This window comes from Phoenix dactylifera, unplaced genomic scaffold (assembly GCF_009389715.1).
Source record: "Phoenix dactylifera cultivar Barhee BC4 unplaced genomic scaffold, palm_55x_up_171113_PBpolish2nd_filt_p 000803F, whole genome shotgun sequence".
Taxonomy (NCBI): Eukaryota; Viridiplantae; Streptophyta; class Magnoliopsida; order Arecales; family Arecaceae; genus Phoenix; species Phoenix dactylifera.
This window is the reverse complement of record NW_024068170.1, coordinates 35,351-59,445: the sequence shown is the minus strand read 5'-3', so window position 1 is coordinate 59,445 and position 24,095 is coordinate 35,351. Positions and strand designations below refer to the sequence as shown.

At 50.3% G+C, this 24,095-nt stretch overlaps 1 protein-coding gene across 7 annotated transcripts in view; it reads right to left on the bottom strand.

The window, feature by feature from the left end:
- The window catches only part of LOC103695480 (serine/threonine-protein kinase CTR1), a 59,338-nt gene that overhangs the window by 16,556 nt on the left and 18,687 nt on the right, over window positions 1-24,095 (bottom strand). For all 7 annotated transcript variants that reach the window (XM_026800541.2, XM_026800540.2, XM_008776821.3 and 4 more), the window contains exons 6-8: window positions 23,491-23,940; window positions 23,134-23,174; window positions 581-649 (exon numbers count right to left, since the gene is read on the bottom strand). In XM_026800541.2, coding sequence (XP_026656342.1) covers window positions 581-649; window positions 23,134-23,174; window positions 23,491-23,940 — 560 coding nt within the window. The remainder of the gene's footprint in view (window positions 1-580; window positions 650-23,133; window positions 23,175-23,490; window positions 23,941-24,095) is intronic.

Sequence of the window (24,095 nt, the reverse complement as noted above, 5' to 3'; positions counted from 1 at the left end):
ATGTAGTCTTCAATGTCTGTAAAATATGGTTTATACAATAATATTTGAATATCAGAAAAACAAATCATTAAGAAGATTGCATTGACAATTTTCTGTATGAAGAGCAATTAGAACCAACAAAAGTCTGACTGTAAGTATTAGATGTACACTTGGATATCCAAAGAATAATATAAACTTAACTCAGCCAGTTACAGCACTCTGCTTACCTAAGAACTTGAATAAGCAAACACAATGTTTTGAAATTGAGATGCTAAGGAACTGCAGCAGTATGACCATACTAGAGATGGCCATAAACACGAGCCAGGCAGAACATTAACAAGTTCAATAATTACAACACTGCCAAGGCTGTTAATCAGCAAAAAGCTTATGTACATGCTGGAACCAGCTAAATTATTTGAAACAACTAATGTACTTAATAACTTAAGTTCATCAACTTGCTCCAAGTTCAATGCATGCATATTTTGTTAACAAGGGCCTGGTAAACCAAAAAGACCACAGGAGGTTGAACCTGACCAGCTTAATAGAAGAAGGCCAGGGGAAGTATCTAAAATAACCTGCAGAAAGATTATCTTGAGCATACCTCTCTCAGAAACTCCTTAAAACGCTCTGGATGGAAATCTTGTTCCATGAGTATCTTCACAGCAACATCCTGCAGTTTATATTCATTTTATAGATAATAAAAAAAACAAATTTCACATATCCAGCTTTATAAATGAAAATTATCCTAAACCATAAATGACCAGGTATTGATGAAAAATATTAATTCTTAGTTTTAGGGGTACTACAGTTAAATTCGGAAGTATGGATAAGCAAATGAGGATGCAGTTCAGAGCTACAAGTCTTCCTTAACAACTAGATGTCAACTAAATGCCAGTCCACCAACTCCATTAGGGCTTGGGAGTGGTACTGGCAATGGTTTGACACAAACATGTATCAACCCTATGTCATGGAACCATTTTACATTTTTGTGCGCTAGACTAGATCAGCTTGCCAGCTTCTAGGGGGCTACAGAACAAAGGATAGGCCTTCCCCAGCAAGCCCAATCATAGCAGCGGAGCCACATGAGAATGAGGGTCGGTTAAACACCCCCTCCCCCCTCTCCTCCGCCAGTCCTGAAACATCCCTTAATACCTTAATGGACATCTCCTGTGGATCCCCAATAAGTGTTCTGTCACCCACCACCCCCTCCCTCCCCTGGGTACTTTATTGGCTCCCAAAAGTTATAGGTACTGCCCTCTACATTAGTTTTACAATGCCATCAAAAAAACCCAGAAAAAACTGGCAAATAGTGAGAGATTCCATCTTTCCAACCAAATCTCACTGATCTCTTTATCCATATATGGCTCCTCCTTCCTCTCCTGTATCCCCTGGCTTCATACAAGATCTAGTCTCTATCTCACTGTGATTCGCTCCCTTGCACCTTTCCCTCTGGTTGCTAGATGTCAATCATACACCCACCACTGAATCTAGGGAAAGTTCGAAAAGAAAATCATGGAGGAAACTTAATTTGGTTAAACTAGTTAATTTACCGAGTTCCTGAGAATTAATAAAACTGCAAAGTGAGAAGCATAATGTCACCTCACTAACCCAAAATCACATGCCAGGTCATGGCAACCATTGCATACTTATAGGAAACTCTCCCCACAAGCATACAAGGCATCTCATCATGATATCATAAAGCAAGCAGCAAAATAAATAATCAATTAAGTAAATCCAAAATTTAAATAACTAAAATCCAAGCTTAATATATTACAAAATTCCAATAGTATCCAATAGTCTTATGTTACACTTTAATAAAACTCTAATCTAAAATAAAAAGATCAGAACTCTGCTTCTAACCACTCTCTCAAAAGAATCCCCATGCCATCTTAGCTCTTAGGATCTATAAAAATAGTAAGATATCAAGAAATGAACTAGACAACCCAGTAAACAATGAACACTTTAACTAAATTAATCAAGCAATATAATAGATAATAATTTACTAAAAATAAACATGCGGAATCCATCAATTTAAAACCAAAACCAAATATGTACATTACCAAGGCATCATAAATACAATCCAATCTTTAAAATTCAATTTTCCATTCATGAATCCAATTTTCTTTCAAAACATCAAATTCATCTCATCGGCTATGAGATATGACCATATTTTCCATATGGCAAGTTCACGATATCGTGCAACTTCTTACGGTACAATCCTTCAGGATAAAATATATCCCAACATTTAACCCTCATAGGCAGAGTCATTGTGTCATGCTACTTTTGCAGCAAACCGCCCCTTCAAAACTAATAAAGTGCTAATGTACAACTCCCATTGGCAGTATCCTTTACATAGTCAAGCTAAGAGTTCAAACCATCTCGAATCAAAACTCTTTTACAAAATATGTTTCATATTTCAGATCGACAAAAATACATAAAATCATGCAATATCAAAATCAATCAAGCAAACTCAATTTTGTCGATCATGCATCATATAATATTCAAGACTATAGCACACATAATAATAAAATACTATGCATCAATTCATAGATCATGAATAACTCGACTTGGAACATATTAATAATTTACTGATAAATCTAGAAAAAAGGATGACATTACTCATCTCACAAGTATAATGATAAATCCAAATAATTTCTAAAATTCCTTCTCAAGATCCTCAATTTACAAACCATATCATAGTATACCCTCGATGGACATCTTTTTGTATAAACAATTTTATCCCTATATAGATTCAATTCTAATAATTAGAGAGAAATTGATGGAAAATCATAACAATGATAGAAAAATATGAGAAAAAGTTGGAGGAACAGGGGTTAGCCCGACGACGGTGCCCGACAGCCCGGGTTGGTCAAATCAAAATAATTTCATCTGATCAAGGTCGGACTAGGATACAAGTGGCAATAGAGATCGGGGGTGACCAAATATAATTGTATTCGACAAAAGCTAAGGTGGAGGCCGGCATACTGCCTAACAGCCATGGGTCAGGACCCCCTTCACCAAGGTCAATCAAAGTCATTAAGAAGAGGCCCTTCTTTGGGATCCAACAAAACACTAAAGTAGAGAGAGAAGTCATCTAGAGAAAAACAAGAGTGGCAAAGAGAGAAAACAGTAAGTGAACGAAACCTTTCCCTAACAAAAAAATGGGAAGCTCCTAGGTGGTGACTGTTGGCTAGAGGATCGATGGTTGGCCATCGGGAGCGGTGACAAGTGATAGCAAATAGCCGACGGCGAGGAAATCAACCGAAAAAGGTTCGTCTGAACAAGGGTTTTAGTCTCAAAATCTAAGAAATCCATGGCATCCGATGGTTGGGGCTCAACCATGGCTACAAGCCATTGTGAGGGACCAGACAAAAGCCTCGGCAACGTGCGTCGACAGTGAAGACAGCTGAAAAAAGGAAGAAAACCAGAAAATACAAAAAATACAAGGGAATCAAAGCACCCCTTTCTTGGCTAAATCTCGCGACTAATCCCATCAAAAACCATGATTCTTGGGCTAGAGAAGATAGGGAAGAGGATTAATTAGAAGATTGAGGGATCAAACCTTGATTCCAGCAATGTTAGGTTGTGCTTCATGGTGGCGGTCAGCCGTCAGGAAGAAAAAGAAGAAACCCCGACGATGTTTGACTTGGAGACCTGTGATCAATGGTGGTCGTCAGAGGGATGCCGGAGGACTTAAATAGAGGCAGATTCGAGCGCCCAAGCCCTTCCTGATATCAAATTCCCACTCGAAGTCAAAGAAGGAGACGACTCCCATCAGGAATTCGAGCCTTCCCAATGTTAGACTCCCACTCGGAGTCGGAGGAGACAACTCCCATCACGAGTCCGTGCCTTAAGCACATGCAATGCACGTGCAATTCAATACCCCCGCGCCCCCAAAGCACGTGCTATGACGTGTCGTGTTTAGATTTTTTTTTTAATTAGGGGGCGGGGGAGGGGGGCTATTTTGGCTATAATGTGCCTACTAGGCCGGTCAAGTGGACCAAGCCTAGTTCAGTATCAGGGCCTAAAAAGCCTGGGTATTATTTTCTCCCCCTTTAAAAAAATTTCATCCCCAAAATTTCCGCATCTATGATTTTCAAACTTTAGGGTACACTATCCTAATCTCTCGATAGATAGCTACAAACTCTTTCAAATAGATAAAAGGACAATATTGATTGCAGAGTATAAGTTTCAAAACTAGGAGAAAAGATATCCACACCAAAACATTCTAGGTCCGAGGACAACTAACCCAAGAACCAACGATCCACTAACCCTAGATTTTTTATACCAAAAATTGCTTTAGCACAACATAAGATAGGAGAACCTACTAATGAAATGGGCACAGTGACATCCAGACAGCCAAGAACCAAAAACATTGTCCCTTCCTTTATCAATGAAATCCTCCTTTACAATAAAAATCAAATAAAGGCACCTATAATAGAACTTTTCAAATCAGATAGTTAATATTTCTAATTAGCATAAAAAAATAATTCAGATCACCACAGTTCGGTTGCGCACTCTAATTTAGACCACCAAAATTCTTTGGATTCACTAAATGACTTTCAATTAAAATACTACTCTATATTGTAAACTAATAAGATCCAAAATTTGAAATTCCAGGTAAACCCAAAGAAGAGCATTTGAGTCTTGTTACGGGGGAACTAAGCCGCCATGCTCCACGTGACCGGCACGCGCGCCCATGAAGACTACGGCTGTCCTTTGATCCAGCAATCCGACCCCGAGTCGGACATCTTCGGCTCCACAGCCCGACCTCGAGTCGGCTGCCCTTCGATCCAGCAGTCCGGCCCCGAGTCGGACATCTTTGGCTTCGCAGCCCGACCCCGAGTCGGCTGCCTCTTAATCTAGCAATCCGACCCCAAGTCGGGTATCCTCAGCACCGCAGCCCGACCCCGAGTCGGCTGCCCCCTGATCCAGCACTCCGACCCCGAGTCGGAGATCTCTTGATAACGACAGGCTGCTTTCCAGAGGCACGCCGAGGCCTCCTGCTCCACTACTCCCTGCAACGGCTGTATCCGATGCTGTTCCACGATCTCCTGTATCAGCCGTACAAAGCGGAACTCCACTACGCCCTGTCATGGCCGTACCCAGCGCTGCTCCACGACGCCCTGTAACGGCCATGTCAGTGGCCACTCCATCGCGCCCCACGATGACAAACCCCCCTGAGAGACCCCCCAGCCAGGTATATATGCGGCTGGGGGGAGAAGGGGGGGTAAGCAATATCTTCCAGAGCACTCTCTTGCTTGCGATTATCATCTCTCCTCCTCCTCCAATCTCATCTGACTTGATCGTCGGAGGGCCCCCACTACCCCAGTGGTGGTGCGAGGCTTGCTTGCAGGTTTTCCGGTGGAAGGTGGAGCACAATCAACATCGACCAAGGCAGCTCAGACGGAATCCCGTTCACACCGCTGTGCCAATCGTTCTCGGTTTGGACCACCAGCAACAGTTGGCGCTAGAGGAAGGGCCTGATCTCAGAGCGATCGTAATGGCACGGCGAGGTGGTCGTGGAGCTTCCAATGCCTCCGGTCGCGGGGCCTCTCGCGCCTCCGGCCGGGAGGCCGCTACGTCTCCAACACATTCTCAGCAACACTCCACCATTCCACCCCCCATTCAGATGGTCGAAGCCGCTCAGTTCGACCAGTTAGCCCAGCAGGTTCGCACCCTCGCGGAGGCAGTGCAGAACCTGCAGGGTGTGATGTCTCGAGCGCCACAGCGGGCCCAGGAGCCGCTGCCCCCCGAGCGCTCACCTGTCTTCCTCAACCCGCGCTCCTTCCTCTCCCATGGGGAGGAGCGCCGGCGCGAGGAAGGTTCTCGAGCACGGTCCATTCTGCCAGGACCTTCTCATCGAAGCTACGCGGGGTACGAGAGGCGGACCCGGGCGCGTTCTCAGACCCCCCAGTCCTCGAGGGGCCCGCACTCCAGTCGGTCCCCCTCGCGCCGCTCCTTGTCTCCCACCCACCGGTCGCGCTCCCTGGACCGGCGGGTGGACGATCTCCACAGACAACTCCAGGTCCTGAAGGGCCACTCCAAAGATCTCTTCGCCGACTTGGAGATCTCCTCCCAACCGGCGCTTGCCTCGAGGATCCTGCGGACCCCAAATCCGCCGGGATTCAAAATGCCGGCGATCGAGCCCTATGACGGGGCGGCGGACCCGCGGGATCACGTGGAGAGTTTCAGGACTCTTATGCTCCTCCATGGAGCATCAGATCCTCTCCTCTGCAAGGCCTTCCCGGCGACCCTCCGTGGCCCAACCAGGGCGTGGTTCGCCGGCCTGGAGGCTGACTCTATCCAGTCCTTTGACCAGTTCACTCGCCTCTTCATCAGCCATTTCGCCGTCAGTAGCCGGCGGCGATTGGTTTCCGACTCCCTCTTTGATGTCCGGCAAAACGAGGGAGAAAGCCTGCGGGATTACCTTACCCGCTTCAACAAGGCTACATTGGAGGTCCGGAACCTGAGCCACGCGGTGGCTCTCTCAGCCCTGAAGCGTGGCTTCCGGAAGGGCAGACTCACCTTCTCCCTGGACAAACGCCTGCCGCGGAGCTTCCCGGAGCTGTTGTCTCGGGCGAACCAGTATGCAGACGCCGAGGAGGCAGCCGCCCACCGGAACAAGGAGGCCGCCGAGGCCCCTCTAAAGCTCGGGAAGAAAAGGCGAAAAGAGGCACCCCAGAGGAGGAGCCCGACGCCTCAACATCGGCGCAGAAGCCCATCACCGGCGAGGAACCACGGCGCCCCACGCCCTCGTTCTCCGCACCGACGCTTCAACCGGTACACCCCACTCCTGGCCCCCCGGGCCCAGATCCTTATGGAGGTCAAGGGGCGGGAGAACCTCCCGGTCCCGAGACAGATGAAGAAAATCCCTGGGAGGAGGCCCTCTCGGGCGTACTGTGAGTACCACCGAGACCACGGCCACGACACCGAAGACTGCTTCCAGCTTCGGGACGAGATCGAGGCTCTCATCCGCCGAGGGCGTCTCGGTCGATATGTAAACGACCGACGTCCCCCCGCAGACCCGCGTCCGGCCGACCCGGCCCCTCCGGAGCCTCGGGAGCAGAATCGACCCGTCGCGGGCGTGATCCATACTATCACTGGGGGCTGCCCCCGGCCCGAGAGGAACGCGGGGGGCTCGACTGAAGCATCAAGGGCAGCCGTCGCAAAGAGGCAGAGGGTCGGTAATGTAATCACTTTTTGTGATGAAGATGTAAAGGGGGTTCAGACCCCCCACGACGACGCCATGGTGATCTCCCTCACTATGGCAAACTATGATGTAAAGCGTGTTCTTGTGGATAGTGGAAGCTCAGCTGATATTTTGTTTTACGAGGCCTTCCAAAAGATGAGCTTGTCCAGACAATTGTTGCACAAAACATCCACCCCCCTCATAGGATTCACTGGAGACGCTATCTCGGCCGAAGGTGTCGTTGAGCTGCCTGTGACTGCGGGCGTTGCACCCGCAGAGGCCACGGTGCGGCTCGGGTTCTTGGTCGTCCGTGTTCCCTCGGCCTACAACGCTATCCTCGGACGACCCGGACTGAACGCCCTTCGCGCGGTGGTCTCAACGTACCACTTGCTCATGCGGTTCCCCACGGCGGCCGGGATTGGAGAGGTCCGAGGTGACCAACCGACCGCAAGGCAATGTTTCTTAGCAACTCTCAAAGGGAAGAAGCCCGTAGAAGCCTTAAGCGTCGAGTCCCTCGACGCCAGAGACGAGGTGGCCTTGCGGCACGGAGAGCCGGCCGAAGGTGTGATCGAAGTTCCCCTCGAGGAAGGTCGCCCGGACCGGACGGTCCGGGTCGGCACCAATCTCGACCCGGGAGCTCGGGCTCGGTTGGTGGAATTCCTCCGAGCCAACGCCGATGTATTTGCCTGGTCGGCGGCCGATGTACCTGGGATCGACCCGGAGGTCATTTCTCACGCCCTCAACGTCGACCCAACCCACCGACCAGTAAAGCAGAAGAAGAGACACTGTGCCCCGGATCGGATCCGAGTGGTCGACCAGGAGGTAGACAAGCTCTTGGAGGCAGGATTCATAAGGGAGGTCAGCTACCCCGAATGGCTGGCAAATGTCGTACTTGTCCGGAAGGCGAGCGGAAAGTGGAGGATGTGCGTCGACTACACCGACCTGAACAAGGCATGCCCCAAGGATAGCTTTCCGCTTCCGCGGATAGACCAACTGGTCGACGCGACTTCCGGATATCAGCTGCTGTCTTTCATGGACGCCTTCTCCGGCTACAACCAGATAATGATGGCTCCACAGGACGAGGAGAAAACTGCCTTTATAACAGACCGGGGGCTGTACTGTTACAAGGTAATGCCCTTCGGTCTGAAGAATGCTGGCGCCACTTACCAGCGCCTCGTCAACAAAATCTTCAAAGGGCAAATCGGCCGGAACATGGAGGTGTACGTGGACGATATGCTGGTGAAGAGCCGCCATGCAGACCAGCACATCGCGGATCTGGAGGAGACTTTTGCCACCCTGCGGAAGTTTCGCATGAAGCTGAACCCAGCGAAGTGCGCCTTTGGCGCTTCGGCCGGGAGGTTCCTCGGTTTCATTGTCAACCAGCGGGGGATCAAAGCCAACCCTGACAAAATCAAGGCTATCCAAGATATGTCCCCTCCGACCAAAGTGAAGGAGGTTCAGGAGCTCGCTGGGAGGGTCGCCGCGCTCGGACGATTTGTGGCAAAGTCGGCCGAACGCTGCCAACCGTTCTTCAAGGTGTTGAAGCGCCCGAAAGACTTCCTTTGGACGGCCGAATGTCAAGTGGCATTCGACCAACTCAAGGAGTACTTGGCGTCTCCTCCCCTGCTGTCCAAGCCGCAAGAGAGGGAGATGCTCTACCTCTATCTGGCGGTCTCCCCAACCGCAGTTAGCGCAGTACTGGTTCGGGAAGAGGCAAAGCTCCAGAAGCCTGTGTACTACATCAGCCGGGTCCTACGGGATGCCGAGACGCGGTATACGAAGGCGGAAAAGATCGCCTTCGCGCTGCTCACCGCGGCCAGGAGGCTTCGCCCCTATTTCCAGGCTCATCCTGTCACCCTCTTGACCGATCAACCACTGCGGCAGATCCTCAGCAATCCTGAGAATGCGGGACGGCTGGTGAAGTGGGCAGTAGAACTTGGTGAGTTCGACATCCGCTACCAGCCCCGACCCGCCATCAAGGCCCAGGTGCTCGCGGACTTCCTCGCTGAGTGCACTGTGCAGGAGGCGGAACCTAGGCCGCCGGAAACACCCAGCCTCGACCTCCCAATCTGGATGCTTCACATTGATGGGTCGTCGAACCCCGAAGGTGGAGGGGCCGGGCTGGTCCTTACCAGTCCCGATGGAGTGATAGCCGAGTATGCCTTGAGGTTCGGATTTCCAGTGACCAACAACGAGGCGGAATACGAGGCCCTAGTCACAGGACTCAAACTCACCAAGGAGCTCGGCATCCGGCGTTTGAAGGTCTTCACCGACTCCCAGCTGGTGGTCGGGCAGGTCCGAGGGGAGTTCGAGGCTCGGAGCCCGACCATGCAGAGCTATGTCTGGAAGGTGCAAGCACTCATTCCCGACCTCGGCAGTGTTGACATTCAGCAGGTCCCAAGAAGCGAAAATGCCAGGGCCGACAGGCTGTCCCGCTTGGTGGGCGCAGACGCGCACAACTTGTCGAGGGCGATCTACCTGGAGACCCTGGATGCCCCGAGCATCGGCGAGGCCGGAGCGGTGATGGCGATTGATCCGGAGCCATCTTGGATGGATCCGCTCGTCGCCTACCTCGCCGAAGGGATCCTCCCAGAGGATGAAGATCAAGCTCGGCGACTCGTCATGAAGTCCGCCCATTACGTACTCTATGAAGGGAGGCTGTATCGGACCTCGTTCACCGCCCCCCTCTTAAGGTGTCTCCGCCCCTCGGAAGCGGCCTACGCCCTCAGCGAAGTCCACGAAGGCATCTGCGGATCGCACCTGGGGGCTAGGTCCTTAGCGCATAAGATCATGAGGCAAGGCTATTATTGGCCTACCTTGTTGAAGGACTCAAAGGATCATGTGCGGAAATGCGACGCCTGCCAGCGCCACGCCAACGTCCAGAGAGTCCCTTCTGTCCCCTTGGCACCAATCACGGCACCCTGGCCCTTCGTCCAGTGGGGAATGGATATCCTCGGACCATTCCCCGTCGCTTCAGCTCAGCGGAAATTTTTGATTGTTGCAATCGACTACTTCACCAAGTGGGTGGAGGCAGAGCCGCTGGCCACTATCACGGAGGTGCAAGTCCGGAAGTTCGTGAAGAAGAACATCATTGTCCGATTTGGGGTACCTCGGGTCCTCATCTCGGATAATGGGCGACAGTTCGACAACAAGCATTTCCGTGACTTCTGCGAGGAGTTCGGGATCGAGCATCGGTTCACATCTGTGTCGCATCCCCAAACCAACGGCGAGGCCGAGGTCACAAATCGGACAATCCTCCAAGGAATCAAAGCGCGAATCGGTCGGACGGGGCAAGCTTGGGTCGAAGAACTCGAGAATGTCCTTTGGGCGTATCGGACCACGCATCGGACCCCTACCGGGGAGACGCCTTTCAGCCTAACCTATGGCACGGAAGCCGTTGTCCCCGTGGAGCTCGGACTCCCCTCACCTCGGGTGGCCGCGCACCGACCCGAGGCCAATTCGGAACAACTCCGAGGGAACCTGGATCTCTTGGAAGAAGCGAGGGAAATGGCGCAGGTTCGGATGGCGATGTATCAGCGGAGGGTGGCCCGATATTACAACTCCAAGGTCCGACCGAAGCTTTTCAGAATCGGAGATCTGGTGCTAAGGCGAGCTAAAGCATCTCGACCTGCGGAAGGTGGGAAGCTAGCGCCAAATTGGGAAGGCCCATATAAGGTTCGCTGGGTAAACCGACCTGGCTCCTACCAGTTGGAGGCCCTAGATGGTCGAGAAATTCTAAGGAGCTGGAATTCCGCTAACCTGCGGATGTATTACCAGTAGAACGACGATGCCAGAAAGACAGTTCAAAAATGTATAACACTTTGCATTTCAATAATTTCTGGTTACAACGGCGTGCTCGTGTGATTACAAGGAATTCCCAGAGGGGAATTAGGGTGTAAAGAAAGTAAAGAAGAGGTGGAGACTCCGAGGAGCTGAAGATCTGGGATCCCGAAACCTCCATCTGAAGCGGTTGCAATCCCGTCGGAAGTGGGTGCTTCCAACCGGAGGCGTCATCGACGTCTCACGAAAGAGACGAAGAGCCGGCGCGGATGAAGAAGAAGTGGACGAAGGAGAAGTCCACACTGCCTCCAACCGGAGGCGCCATCCACGCCCCACGAAGAGGATGAGGAGCCGCCGCCGACGAAGCTCCCGCTGCCTCCAGAGGAACGCCACCTCCAAGGGATATTCCGGTCCTCCCCAGTGTTAGGGGAGAGAAGGAATACAAGGGGGAAGAGCATATGGAGGCGCGGTCCCGGATCAGGCGTCTGGTGCAGAGCTCAATCGGGAGGCTGAACTTCAAGGAGGGGAGATGTGATCCCGGATGAAACGCCTAGAGCGGAGTTCCGCCGGGGAGACCCTCCTTGCTGATCCCAGATGAAACGGCTAGTTGGCTGAAGTCGCGAGGGGCGCGCCTCCCGTTCCTTCGGCAGGAGTCTCTCAGCCATGCGCCAGAGAGAAGGTCCACGATCCATGGCAACTTGAACAGCTCCGGCTTGGCAAACTCCATCGCACCTGCACCTGTATTTATAGCCAAACTGCAGCCCCCCGGTCGTTCCGATGCGGGTGGCTCCCATAAATGCGGACGCATTGAATCCGGAGCCGTTCTGGCTCTCGAGGCGTATCTTCCCGCGATTTCCTAAGCGTCATTCTCCTTAATCGCATTCTTTGTGCAGGACACTCCGGGTGGCACGTACCCCTAGGTCCACATATCTCCGCTCGCGCCCAGGCCGCATCCGCCTCGAAGAACGCGCGCATCGCGGCCGCTTAACTGACACTCCTCGCAAGCAGCAACTGGCGATCCGATTTCCCAAGTAACGCATCAATTAGCGTTTAATGCCCTTCTGGTGTTCCCCAGGCAACGCTTGGAGAAGAGGAGAAACACGATCGCAGCTGGCCACGGAGAAACCCCGTCGGGCTGCAAGCGACAGGCGCATGGCCAACGAGCGGAATTTCCCGAGGCACGGCCCTCGGATGCCAGGCTAACCCGATGATCATCCCGGGAGCAGACTAGCCTGAAGCCCCGACCGGTCGCCTTGGCTTGCGCCAGCCTTGGCCGACCAACGAGCGGAATCTCCCGAGGCTCGGCCCTCGGATGCCAGGCTAACCCGATGATCATCCCGGGAGCAGACTAGCCTGAAGCCCCGACCGGTCGCCTTGGCTTGCGCCAGCCTTGGCCGACCAACGAGCGGAATCTCCCGAGGCTCGGCCCTCGGATGCCAGGCTAACCCGATGATCATCCCGGGAGCAGACTAGCCTGAAGCCCCGACCGGTCGCCTTGGCTTGCGCCAGCCTTGGCCGACCAACGAGCGGAATCTCCCGAGGCTCGGCCCTCGGATGCCAGGCTAACCCGATGATCATCCCGGGAGCAGACTAGCCTGAAGCCCCGACCGGTCGCCTTGGCTTGCGCCAGCCTTGGCCGACCAACGAGCGGAATCTCCCGAGGCTCGGCCCTCGGATGCCAGGCTAACCCGATGATCATCCCGGGAGCAGACTAGCCTGAAGCCCCGACCGGTCGCCTTGGCTTGCGCCAGCCTTGGCCGACCAACGAGCGGAATCTCCCGAGGCTCGGCCCTCGGATGCCAGGCTAACCCGATGACCATCCCGGGACCAGACTAGCCTGAAGCCCCGACCGGTCGCCTCGGCTTGCGCCAGCCTTGGCCGACCAACGAGCGGAATCTCCCGAGGCTCGGCCCTCGGATGCCAGGCTAACCCGATGACCATCCCGGGACCAGACTAGCCTGAAGCCCCGACCGGTCGCCTCGGCTTGCGCTAGCCTTGGCCGACCAACGAGCGGAATTTCCTGGCTTAGTGCCGGAAGAATTTCCTGGGGCCTAACCCTCGGATGCCTGGCTTAGTGCCGGAAGAATTTCCTGGGGCCTAACCCTCGGATGCCTGGCTTAGTGCCGGAAGAATTTCCTGGGGCCTAACCCTCGGATGCCTGGCTTAGTGCCGGAAGAATTTCCTGGGGCCTAACCCTCGGATGCCTGGCTTAGTGCCGGATGAATTTCCTGAGGCCTAACCCTCGGATGCCTGGCTTAGGGCCGGAAGAACTTCGAGAGTCAGGAGTCGGCAAGACGCTGCCAAGAGTTAAAAAGAAAAAAAAAGAGGAGGACGAAAGCGAGATGAAGAAACATTCGACTTGTATTAATTTTCATTGTTTCAGGGCCAAGGCCCATACAATTTGGCAAAACGCCGACATACAAAAAAAAGAGGACAACGAAAGGTACAAGAGGTCAGCTTGGAGGAACCCCCGGGTCGGGAGCGTCGGGCTCGTCCGCAGGGGGTAGGGAGGCGGTAGGAGAATCAGCAGGCGATGGCGCCGGAGAGGAGTCGAGAAGGGAAATCCCACTCAGGTCAACTTCGGGGTACTTAGCCGACACCCTTGCCAGGCCCTCCTCGAAGCCTAAGATGAAGGATTCGGACCCCGCGTCCGACGCGTCACGGACGAACTCGTCAGACTGACGATAGGCCCGCACCGCCTCCGACATATCACGGGTGAACTCGGCGGACTGACGATAAGCCTGTACCGCCTGGCGCCCGATCTCCGCACTCTTCTCGGCCAGCGCCGCCTCTGCTCGCTCCGTAATCTGAGCCTTAGCCTCCAAGACCTTCGCCACAATCCGGTCTTCAGCCTCAGAGGAGACCCTCAGCAGATTAGCCTGAGCCTCCTTATGCTTCGCCTCGGCAGCAGTGCGAGCGGCCTCAGCTTCCTCCAGGCGCGAACGGAGTTCTTGGTCGTTCGCGCGGGACCTCTCCAAGGCTGACTCCAATTCGCCCAGTTTGGCTTCAAGAGACCGGGTTCGGTTGCGGGCGCTGTCGGCAGACCGCTGAGCCTTCTCCCACCTCTCTCGATAGTCCGCGACCTTCCGGGACTGCTTTTCAGCTCGTTCCTCCGCCTTCTTAACCCTGCTTTCGAGGCCCGAGGCGACTTTGAGTTGCTCCCGAGCTTCCAACAGTTGCTTCTCGAGGGCGGCGAAGCCGAGTGCCCGCTCTTCGGCCTCCCGGAGAATCGCCTCGAGGTCCCCGGTCGTCCTGCCCGCCACAGCCTGGCCTCCCTCTTCCACTGCTTTCAGTCGGTCCTCGGCCTTCGCCAGAAGCCCCGCCTGTTCCTTGTAGCACTCCTCTAGACGGATCATGTACTGGGCGAGCTAAGAGATAGGAAAAGTGAGGGCGTCAGGCGGAGAACAACAGAGCTAATAAATGGTGAAAAGCGGCCAGAAGAACACTCACCGACATGAGACAGACGCAGCTGGCAGCCCCGACGTCAGAGACCCCCAACTCCCGGACCCGCCGACGGTCCTTCTCCAGCAGCACTGTTTCGATGAGGTTTCGGGCGCCATCGGTAGTGAAGGCCGACCCCGATTTCTTCCCGGAGCCGGATGGTGGTTCTGCAGCCTTACCCTTATCCATCGCCTGGGGAAGAGTCCTGCTGATTGTGCTCGGGGCGGGGGTCACTCCAGGAATTGATAGGGCCCCGCTCGGCCGGGGCCTCGGCGCGTCCCTCGAATCATCAGGAGCCAGCTGAGTCGAAGGCCGGGCCGGGGACCGATCACGTCCGACCCGTCCGTCTCGAGCGGGCTCGGATGATACCTCCGGAATAGCGGCAGTCTCACCACCGGAGGGCTGATACAGCGTCAGCTGCCGGTCCGTGCCCACGGCGTCTCCCTGATCGGTGGGCCCGGACTCGTCGGTCGGCGTCGGAGGCACCTCCTTGCGGGACTTCTTCGCCAGCGGGGCCCCGCTCGGAGGAGCTCGTTTCCTCCTCCGGACCGCTTCCAGTAGGGACGACCTACCAACAGCCGGTCCCTTGTCCGACCGCATGACGTCGTCAATCTCTGCAACAAGAACGAGATGGTCGAGGGCTGAGAAACCGAAGGAAAGAACGAGACGAAAGAGGAGAAAAGAGTCAAAAAAGAAATGGTGGCGGGCTCACGGTCGGTGGGGACCGAGCTCAGACCGACATTCACCAAGGTATCCTCGGAAATAAGGCGGGCCACCGGGGGGAGCTGGCCCTCGGCAACCAACCCCTTCAAGGCGGCCAAGCCATCGAATTCCTCCCTCGACAGTCTCGATAGGCCGATCGGGGACTTCATCGGCGTCTCCCAGGTCGCCCTGATTTCCCAAGAGAGATCTACATCGATGAAGAAGAAACGCTCCTTCCAGCCGTGAATGGAGGAAGGAGCCTCTTTGACGAGGCCGCACCCTCGCCGCGCCGCAAAGCACCACCACCCTTTGTCCTGGGGGTGGCCACTCAGGCTGTAGAACTCCCAAAAAACATTCAGAGTGGCGGGAATCTCGTGCATGCGGCAGAGAACCTGGAAGACCGTCAGGGCACGCCACGAGTTCGGCACCAGTTGCGTCGGCGCAACTCTTAAACCCCGGAGTACCTGCACGACTAAGTCCGAAGGGGGAAAGCGGAACCCGGCCTGGAGAATGCCCTCATTGATGGCGATCTTCCCTGGAGGAGGATGGGACATCCTCTCCTCAGGCCCCGGGAGCGTAACGTTGCAGGCCTCGGGAAGGTGGTACCGAGCCACGAGTTTGTCTAAGTCTTCGGCGACCAGCTCCGACTTAATGTGGTCTGCTCTCACCTCGCCCATTCCTAATGGCCAATAAACCTACGGTCAGGACGGGGACAAGAAGGGGGGAAAGACCGGGACGACTGGGGTACACTAGTACAAAAGGAGAAAGTATGGAGAGCCCTAAGTAGAAGAATGGGGTAACTCACCGGAAGAGAAGGAAGAACGGCTCCGAGAGCGTCAAAGGAGAAGCAAGCGAACAGTCCGACGGCAACAACGGCAGCGCAAAGGAGAAACTCGAAAATGTCTGTAAAGAGGAAGACGGACGGGGGAGGGCCCCCGGTTAAATAGGCGGAAAGGCGGGTGATGCCTCGATGACGCCAGAGGACGCCTGGCCGCCGAAGGGTCGCTCGCGCCCCAAAGGCGAATCGACACCATTAAGGAAGGATGTCCGCCGAAATCCCCAGACTGCCAGGTCAGCAACAACCGCCATACGCCATAAAGAAGGCGGGGAGCTCGAAGCGCGCGCGCCTCTCCGAGGGATGGCGGCAATCTCGAAGCATCACTCCCTTCACCCGTTCCCCTTCTGGTTCCAGGCTCGGAAGTGGGGGGCTACTGTTACGGGGGAACTAAGCCGCCATGCTCCACGTGACCGGCACGCGCGCCCATGAAGACTACGGCTGTCCTTTGATCCAGCAATCCGACCCCGAGTCGGACATCTTCGGCTCCACAGCCCGACCTCGAGTCGGCTGCCCTTCGATCCAGCAGTCCGGCCCCGAGTCGGACATCTTTGGCTTCGCAGCCCGACCCCGAGTCGGCTGCCTCTTAATCTAGCAATCCGACCCCAAGTCGGGTATCCTCAGCACCGCAGCCCGACCCCGAGTCGGCTGCCCCCTGATCCAGCACTCCGACCCCGAGTCGGAGATCTCTTGATAACGACAGGCTGCTTCCCAGAGGCACGCCGAGGCCTCCTGCTCCACTACTCCCTGCAACGGCTGTATCCGATACTGTTCCACGATCTCCTGTATCAGCCGTACAAAGCGGAACTCCACTACGCCCTGTCATGGCCGTACCCAGCGCTGCTCCACGACGCCCTGTAACGGCCATGTCAGTGGCCACTCCATCGCGCCCCACGATGACAAACCCCCCTGAGAGACCCCCCAGCCAGGTATATATGCGGCTGGGGGGAGAAGGGGGGGTAAGCAATATCTTCCAGAGCACTCTCTTGCTTGCGATTATCATCTCTCCTCCTCCTCCAATCTCCTCTGACTTGATCGTCGGAGGGCCCCCACTACCCCAGTGGTGGTGCGAGGCTTGCTTGCAGGTTTCCCGGTGGAAGGTGGAGCACAATCAACATCGACCAAGGCAGCTCAGACGGAATCCCGTTCACACCGCTGTGCCAATCGTTCTCGGTTTGGACCACCAGCAACAAGTCTCATCCCCAATTTACATTAAGCACATCCATCTTGATTAACCCTTGAGCCAATTGCCACATTGCAAACAGTCATATGAGCCAATTACTACAACCTAAACATGAGTTAAATCTTGAGTTTCCTGTCAATTCAATTAGATGTTTCCAAATCAATTTCTATAAGCAAAATTAATTAGAAGAATTTTCTTGATGCTCCACCGAGTTAGAAAGCCCTAACTCTATATAGATGAGTGAAAATCAACTCAGTTATTTCCCTCAAAGTTTCCTTCATCAGGATCTTTAGCATCCATCAAACACCTTCCATGATAATCATGTAAGCCTCTCTGAAAATCAAATTCTCCATATAGTACTAGATTTCACACACACATCATAGTCTCCGACAAAAATATATATCCAAAGATGGTAATTAAAATTATCAAAATTCCACCAGAGAAAATACTCCACAATATTAAAATAAAATTAATTACTTCAACAAGAAAATAAACCTACTTGCAATATCCCCAAATACATTTTTCTTCCATACCGGTTCCACACATGATATACATACCAGTTTAAACTTCAAAAAATATTCTACTCAGATATCATAACAATTTTTCTTAGCCCAAGCCTCAAACAACTTCTTATGAATGGATACTAATTGCCAATAATTAACTTCAAAACTAGAAGTGATATCACAGTAAACCCTCATATCAAATTTGAGCTTCCAAATTCACTTGAACAAATAATCACAACACGTTAGTGTTCCATGGCTAATCCTCTTGTACTTAATTTAGGTCACTTCAACTAGTCATAATTTGACAAAGATTGTCTAGCTTTCCATCCTCATATATCAAAAATGTATGAAACAATTTTGCCAAAATATCCTAGTGATCTTACACCAAGCTCTTTTTTTTTAAGTCCTTGCACCTCGAGGGAGGTATTTATCATAACAGACTCCACAGAATCTATCACCACTGAGTGGCTCCCTATGCATATTGGATCTTTTCATTCATAATCAAAAAAGCTTAATAGAAAAAACACTAATATAATTTATAGTGCAATCGACACAGATTCGCATCCCAATGTTCTTAGGGTCTACCCGCCTACACTCATCCTATATCCGATTCTCTGTCTTACGATTTATCTACTTATGCTCTAATCCCATACAAACTGTCATGCCCCTAATCCAAAATTGTGAGCTAAGGTCACGACAGCCGCCACGTAATAATAGAAAATTTTTCCTACAAGCATGAAAGGCATCTCATCACGATATCATAAAGCAAACAACAAAATAAATAATCAATCAAGTAAATCCAAAATTTAAATAACTACAATCCAAACTTAATGTATTACAAAATTCCAATAGTATCCAATAGTCTTAATGTAGACTTTAATAAAATTCTAATCCAAAATAAAAAACTAGAGCTCCGCTTCTAAAGACTCCCAAAAAAATCCCCATGCCATCTTAGTTCTCAGGATCTGTAAAAACAATAAGTTATCGAGTAATGAGCTAGATAGCTCAGTAAGTAATGAACACTTTAATTAGATTAATCAAGCATTAAAATAAATAAAAATTTACTAAAAATAAACATGCAAAATACATCAATTCAAAACCAAAACGAGATATGCAGCATTATCAAGTCATCATATATGCAAATCCAATCTTTCTCAAAATTCAACTTTCCATTCATAAATTCAATTTTTTTTTTCAAAACATCAAATTTATCTCATCAACCATGATCTATGACCATATTTTTCCGATGGCAGGGTCATGATACCATGCATCTTCTTGCGGTATAATCCCTCTAGATAAAATACATGGCAATGTTTAACCCTCATTGGCTAAGTCCTTTGCTAGTGTCTAACCACCATTGGCAGGGTCCTTGTGTCGTGCCACTTTTGCCGTCTCTTTTACGGCGTAAATTCTTCAAGATTAATCAAGAGCCAACATACAACCCCTATTGGCGAGATCTTCTCTACAGACATGCTGAGAATTCAAAGCCATCTAGAATCAAGACTTCTTAGAAAACACATTTCATATTTCAAAGTAACAAAAATACATAAAACCATGTGGCATCAAAATCAATAAAGCAAACTCAAATTTGTTGACCATGCATCATATAATATTCTAGACTATAGCATATCTAATAATAAAATCCTATGCAATAATTCATAAATCATGAATAATTCGACTCAAAAAATATTAATAATTTACCAATAAATCTAGAAAAAGAGTTATATCACTTACCTCACAATTACACTAATATATTCAAATAATTCCAAATACTTATTCTCAAAATTCTTAATTTAGAGACCATATCATAGTATCCCCTCGCTGGACATCTTTTTGTCTAGACAATTTTACCCCTACATAGATTCAATTCTAACAATTAGAGAACATTCATGGAAATGCATAATAATGATGGAAAAGTATAAGAAAAATTTGGAGGAACAGGGGCTGGCCCGGCAACAGTGCTCGACAGCTTGGGTTGGTCCGATCAAGATAATTTCTTCTGATCAAGGTTGGACTAGCATATGGGTGGCTCAATAGAGAGCAAGGGTGACCAATGGTGTCCGGCAACGGCCAAGGTAGAGGCTAGCATATGCTGCCCGACAGCCATAGATCAAGACCTCTTCACCAAGGTCAATCAAAGTCATTCAGAAGAGGCCCTTCTCTAGGATCCAACAAAACCACAGAGAGAGTAGAGAGAAACCATGTAGAGAAAAACAATAGTGAGGAAGAGAGAAAAACAGTAGTGGGAAAGAGAGAAGAGAACAAAATCTCTCTCCAACAGAGAAAGAAGAATAAGGTTTGTCGTACGAGTCAGTATTGTATCATACCGAGTACCAGACCATACCGAGTACCATACCATACCGGTACCGAATAAGTATGTGGAACTATACCGTACCAACACTCGGTATGCTGAACCTTACTGTACCGTATCGCATACCCACACTATAATAAGTGGTACGAGTACCGGCGAACCTTGAAGGGGATGTGGTGACTATTGGCTGGAGGACCAACGGTTGACCACCGTGAGCAACAGTTGATCATAGCAGATGGTCGGCAGCAAGGAAACAACCAAAAAAGGGTCCATTCGAACAAGGATTTCAGTCTCAAAACCCAAGAAATCCGTGGTATTCGGCGGCTAAGGCACTGACGATAGCTACAAGTCACCACGAGGGACCAGACAAGGCCTCGATGTCTAGCGCCAGCAACAAAGACGATCGAAAAAAGCAAGAAGTAAATCATAAATCCAAAAAATACAAGGAAAACAGAGCACCCCTTTCTCAGCTAAATCCAATGACTAATCCTGCCAGAAACCATGATTCTAGGGCTAAAGAATATAGGGAAGAGAATCAATTAGAAGATTTAAGGAATCAAACTTTGATTCCCGCGACGTTAGGCTGCGACCATAGTGATGGGGGTGGGCGGCCATCTAGAAGAAAATGAAGAAACCCCAACGATGTTTGACTTTGAGAACCTGTGATCGATGGTGGTCGTCAGACGGATGCCGGAGGACTTAAATAGAGGCAAATTCAAGCGCTCGAGACCTTCTCAATGTCAAACTCCCACTCGGATTGAAGGAGATGACTCGAGAGTCCATCCCTCCTCAAGCACGTGCAGTTAAATATCCCCCCCAACCAAAGCACATGTCGCGCATGTGTTGAGTTTAGAATTTTCCTTTGGGGAACCATTTGGGCTATGGTGCACTTACTAGGCAGGTCAAGTGGACTAAGCCAAGTTCAATATCTGGCCCTTAAGGGCCTGGATATTTCATATAATGATATCTGTAATGGAATAAAAATGAGAAAAATGAAAACTTTAGAGAACAATTGAGATTTACTCTAGGTAAACAAAATAAAGTTCTCTTTTTCTTACTAAAACAATTAGCAAAATGATATAAAAAAGGAGAGAATCTACATTCGGTCTTTCTTGGCCTGGAAGCAGCGTACAATTGAGTGCCATTATAGGTAATTTACTGGGCATCAATGAACAAATGTGAACATAGAGGGTATATTGAAATAATTACAAGTAGTCAAGATGAGAGGGGGAGGGAAGGAGAGAGGTTGAGGGCTGAGGACTAAATCCTAACCCTAGTGAAGAGAGAGGGGGGGGAAGGGGGAGGGCTGAACCCTAACCCTAACCCTAACCTTAACCCTAGTGAAGTGAGAGAGAGAAAGAGAGAGGGGAGAGGTGCTCTCGAACACCAACATAGGGGAGGGGAGTTTATAACCGAACTAGTGGGGGAGGGGTTTTATAACCGAATAAGGGGTGTAGGAAAGGTTTCATAACCGAACCGAACCGACCAACTAAACCGTTCCGACTTAGCATCGATTCAGTTCGGTACAAACTGAACTAAGGCATATTGTACCTAACCGGACGGTATAGAGCGTACCATACCGCACCGGCTCGATAGCAGTAATGCAGTATGAGGGGCATACCGATACACCGAATTGGCCTCCGTACCGAGCTACCAACATAGTAACAGAGTGGCAACTATATGGAACCCGATACCTAGGGCATACCTTGGGCTGGACCATCCAATTCGGGTCGGTTCGGTAATCACTAAGCCGAATACACTACTATTCACCAACTGCACATCATTATTGTTAACTATCTAGTATCCATCTTTTCATTTATGCATCCTTTAAGCAATCTATGTTGTCATTGTTTTGTAACTATTAACATCATTACTTTTTGGATTCATACTTCACATAAATCCCACAGCTTTATGTTCTCCTAATAAATCTCTAATTACTTTATCTATATCAGAAATCACATTTTGGTACAACTTTCAATATCCATAGGCCATTCACCACTAACTCTAAGGACATCAGACTTTAATAACAACAAAAAAGGAGTATGATGGTAATAGGAAAAATAATTGAATCTAAAAGTGACAACAAAATATAATACTATGAACCAAGGACAGTGGAACCGATATCAGACACCGTACCGGTTGCCCGGCGGGACGAGCCGGTACGGGCCCGCGTCGTGCCGTGCCGGATCTGTATCGACACATCTTCTACGGTGGGAGAGAGGAAGAACGAGAGAGGAAAAGAGAGCGGAGGAGGGAGGGAGAGGGAGAGAAGGGAAGAGAGAGGGTGGCCGGGGCCGGCCGGCGGAAGCTAGGGCGACTCCGCACAGAGGAGGTGGAGGCTGGGGAGACACGGAGAGGGCAAATCCATTGCCGACTTCACTTAAAAAAGCAAAAATAAAAGGAGCCCCCTCTGGGCTACTATTTCGAACATTTCGTTCGAAACAGGGCCCGGCGGCAGAGCCCTGCCTCTGTCTCCCCAGCCTCCGCCGGTCGGCATCTCTTGCTTCCTCTCCCTCTCCCTCCCTTCCCCGCTCTCTCTCTCTTTTCCTCTTCTCCTTCTTCCCCTCCGGCGAGCCATCTCGATATCAATGGCGGAACTGTCCCGGTCCGCCGCTGGTACGGCCCAGAACGCCCCAAACCAAGCGTTCGGGATGGTTCCACAGATCTTGTTATGAACTGTATCATTGCTAGCACAAGGATGAAAATTGTAAGGAAAAATTTGGAAAAGCTTACAGGAACATCAGAGATAACCTAGAATAGGAAGGATTGGATAAAATAAGTCCACAAAGCCAACCCTAAAATGTCAAGGGTTGAGGATCAAGATTAAGGTTCACGAAGCTGAACTTGCCTGAGTTCTGGCTGCAATCCAGCTTGCCCATGAGAAAAAAGGAAAAAAGTTCCATGGAGTAACAAAATTGTAATAGTTACACAATCTTCTGATCCACATTCAAATGCTTTCATCAAAGTAAGAAAACTCGTTAAGCCACCTTATATGCAAATCACATGGCCAATGGAAAACACATTTTATCAAATCATTTCTGCTGATTGTAATGTTTGGAAACATTTTGGTCAATAAAAGTGCAAAGAAAGAACATCTTGAATCTGCATAGCAGTTTTTGAAGCAATAACATATTATGGTGATATTTTTAGAATATAAAGTGCAAAAACAACATTCTGAACTTGGGGAAAAAGAAGTTGGCTACATACCGAACCATGCCAATCAGCACGATGAACTGTTCCAAAAGAACCTGAAAATGAACACACTAAGCATTTTCAAGGAGAGCTGCTTACAAAATCAAGGACAGAACTCTATGACAAGCATGAGAGACAAACATTATCTATAGATTCTATACCATCTAGGTCTTAACTATATAAATGGCTTGTTGATGAACCAACATACTGCTAGATAAAAATTATGAATCCAGACTGTCTCCAATTCACAGTTGAACTGGGGAGGTCCAGTTCCACATCACCCTCAGTCCCTGTATCGCACATGGCCGGTGACTGAACTGGGCCTCTCCAGTGACTGGATAGGATCCAAACTCAAAATATATACACATTTACCTGCTCCAATCCTCTCCTTTAGAACGAGATCACCCCATGGAATGGTCAGATCATCCATAGCAAGAGTTATATCACTGCTGGGTTTATTTCGCCCTTGCTGATGTTCCTCCATGAACCAGAAATCTTTCCTTTTTTCAGATTTTGAATCAGAGAAGGCAATAAATGGTAAAACATCTCTACGTGCATCTTGTGGGATGAGTCTTTGTTGTGCTGCTTCTTGTCTCATAGGTTCTGAGCCTCTTACATTCTGGTGAAGATTGTGCATCTTTTGTAACTGAGAAATCCCTTCTTGGCCATTTGGCCGAGCAGTAATTTGGACATGAGGCTGTGTCTCAGGGAGTTTCATTTTACTGCTTGTTACTGGTGAAAAGGGTTTCACATCTCCATACTTCTCATCAGAATGCTTAGAGGAAGATGGCTCCACAGCATCTTCCTGACCGACTATGGTACCTGTAACCATGCAACATGCAATTCTTGTTAAAGCTTTGTACTGGATATACATTTTACTCATTGGAAGTACTGCTAAAATTTGAAACGTGTGATTTGTTCCCTCATTCGAAATCAATAACTTCGTATAAGATGTAACCAAAGGAAGTTACCAACAC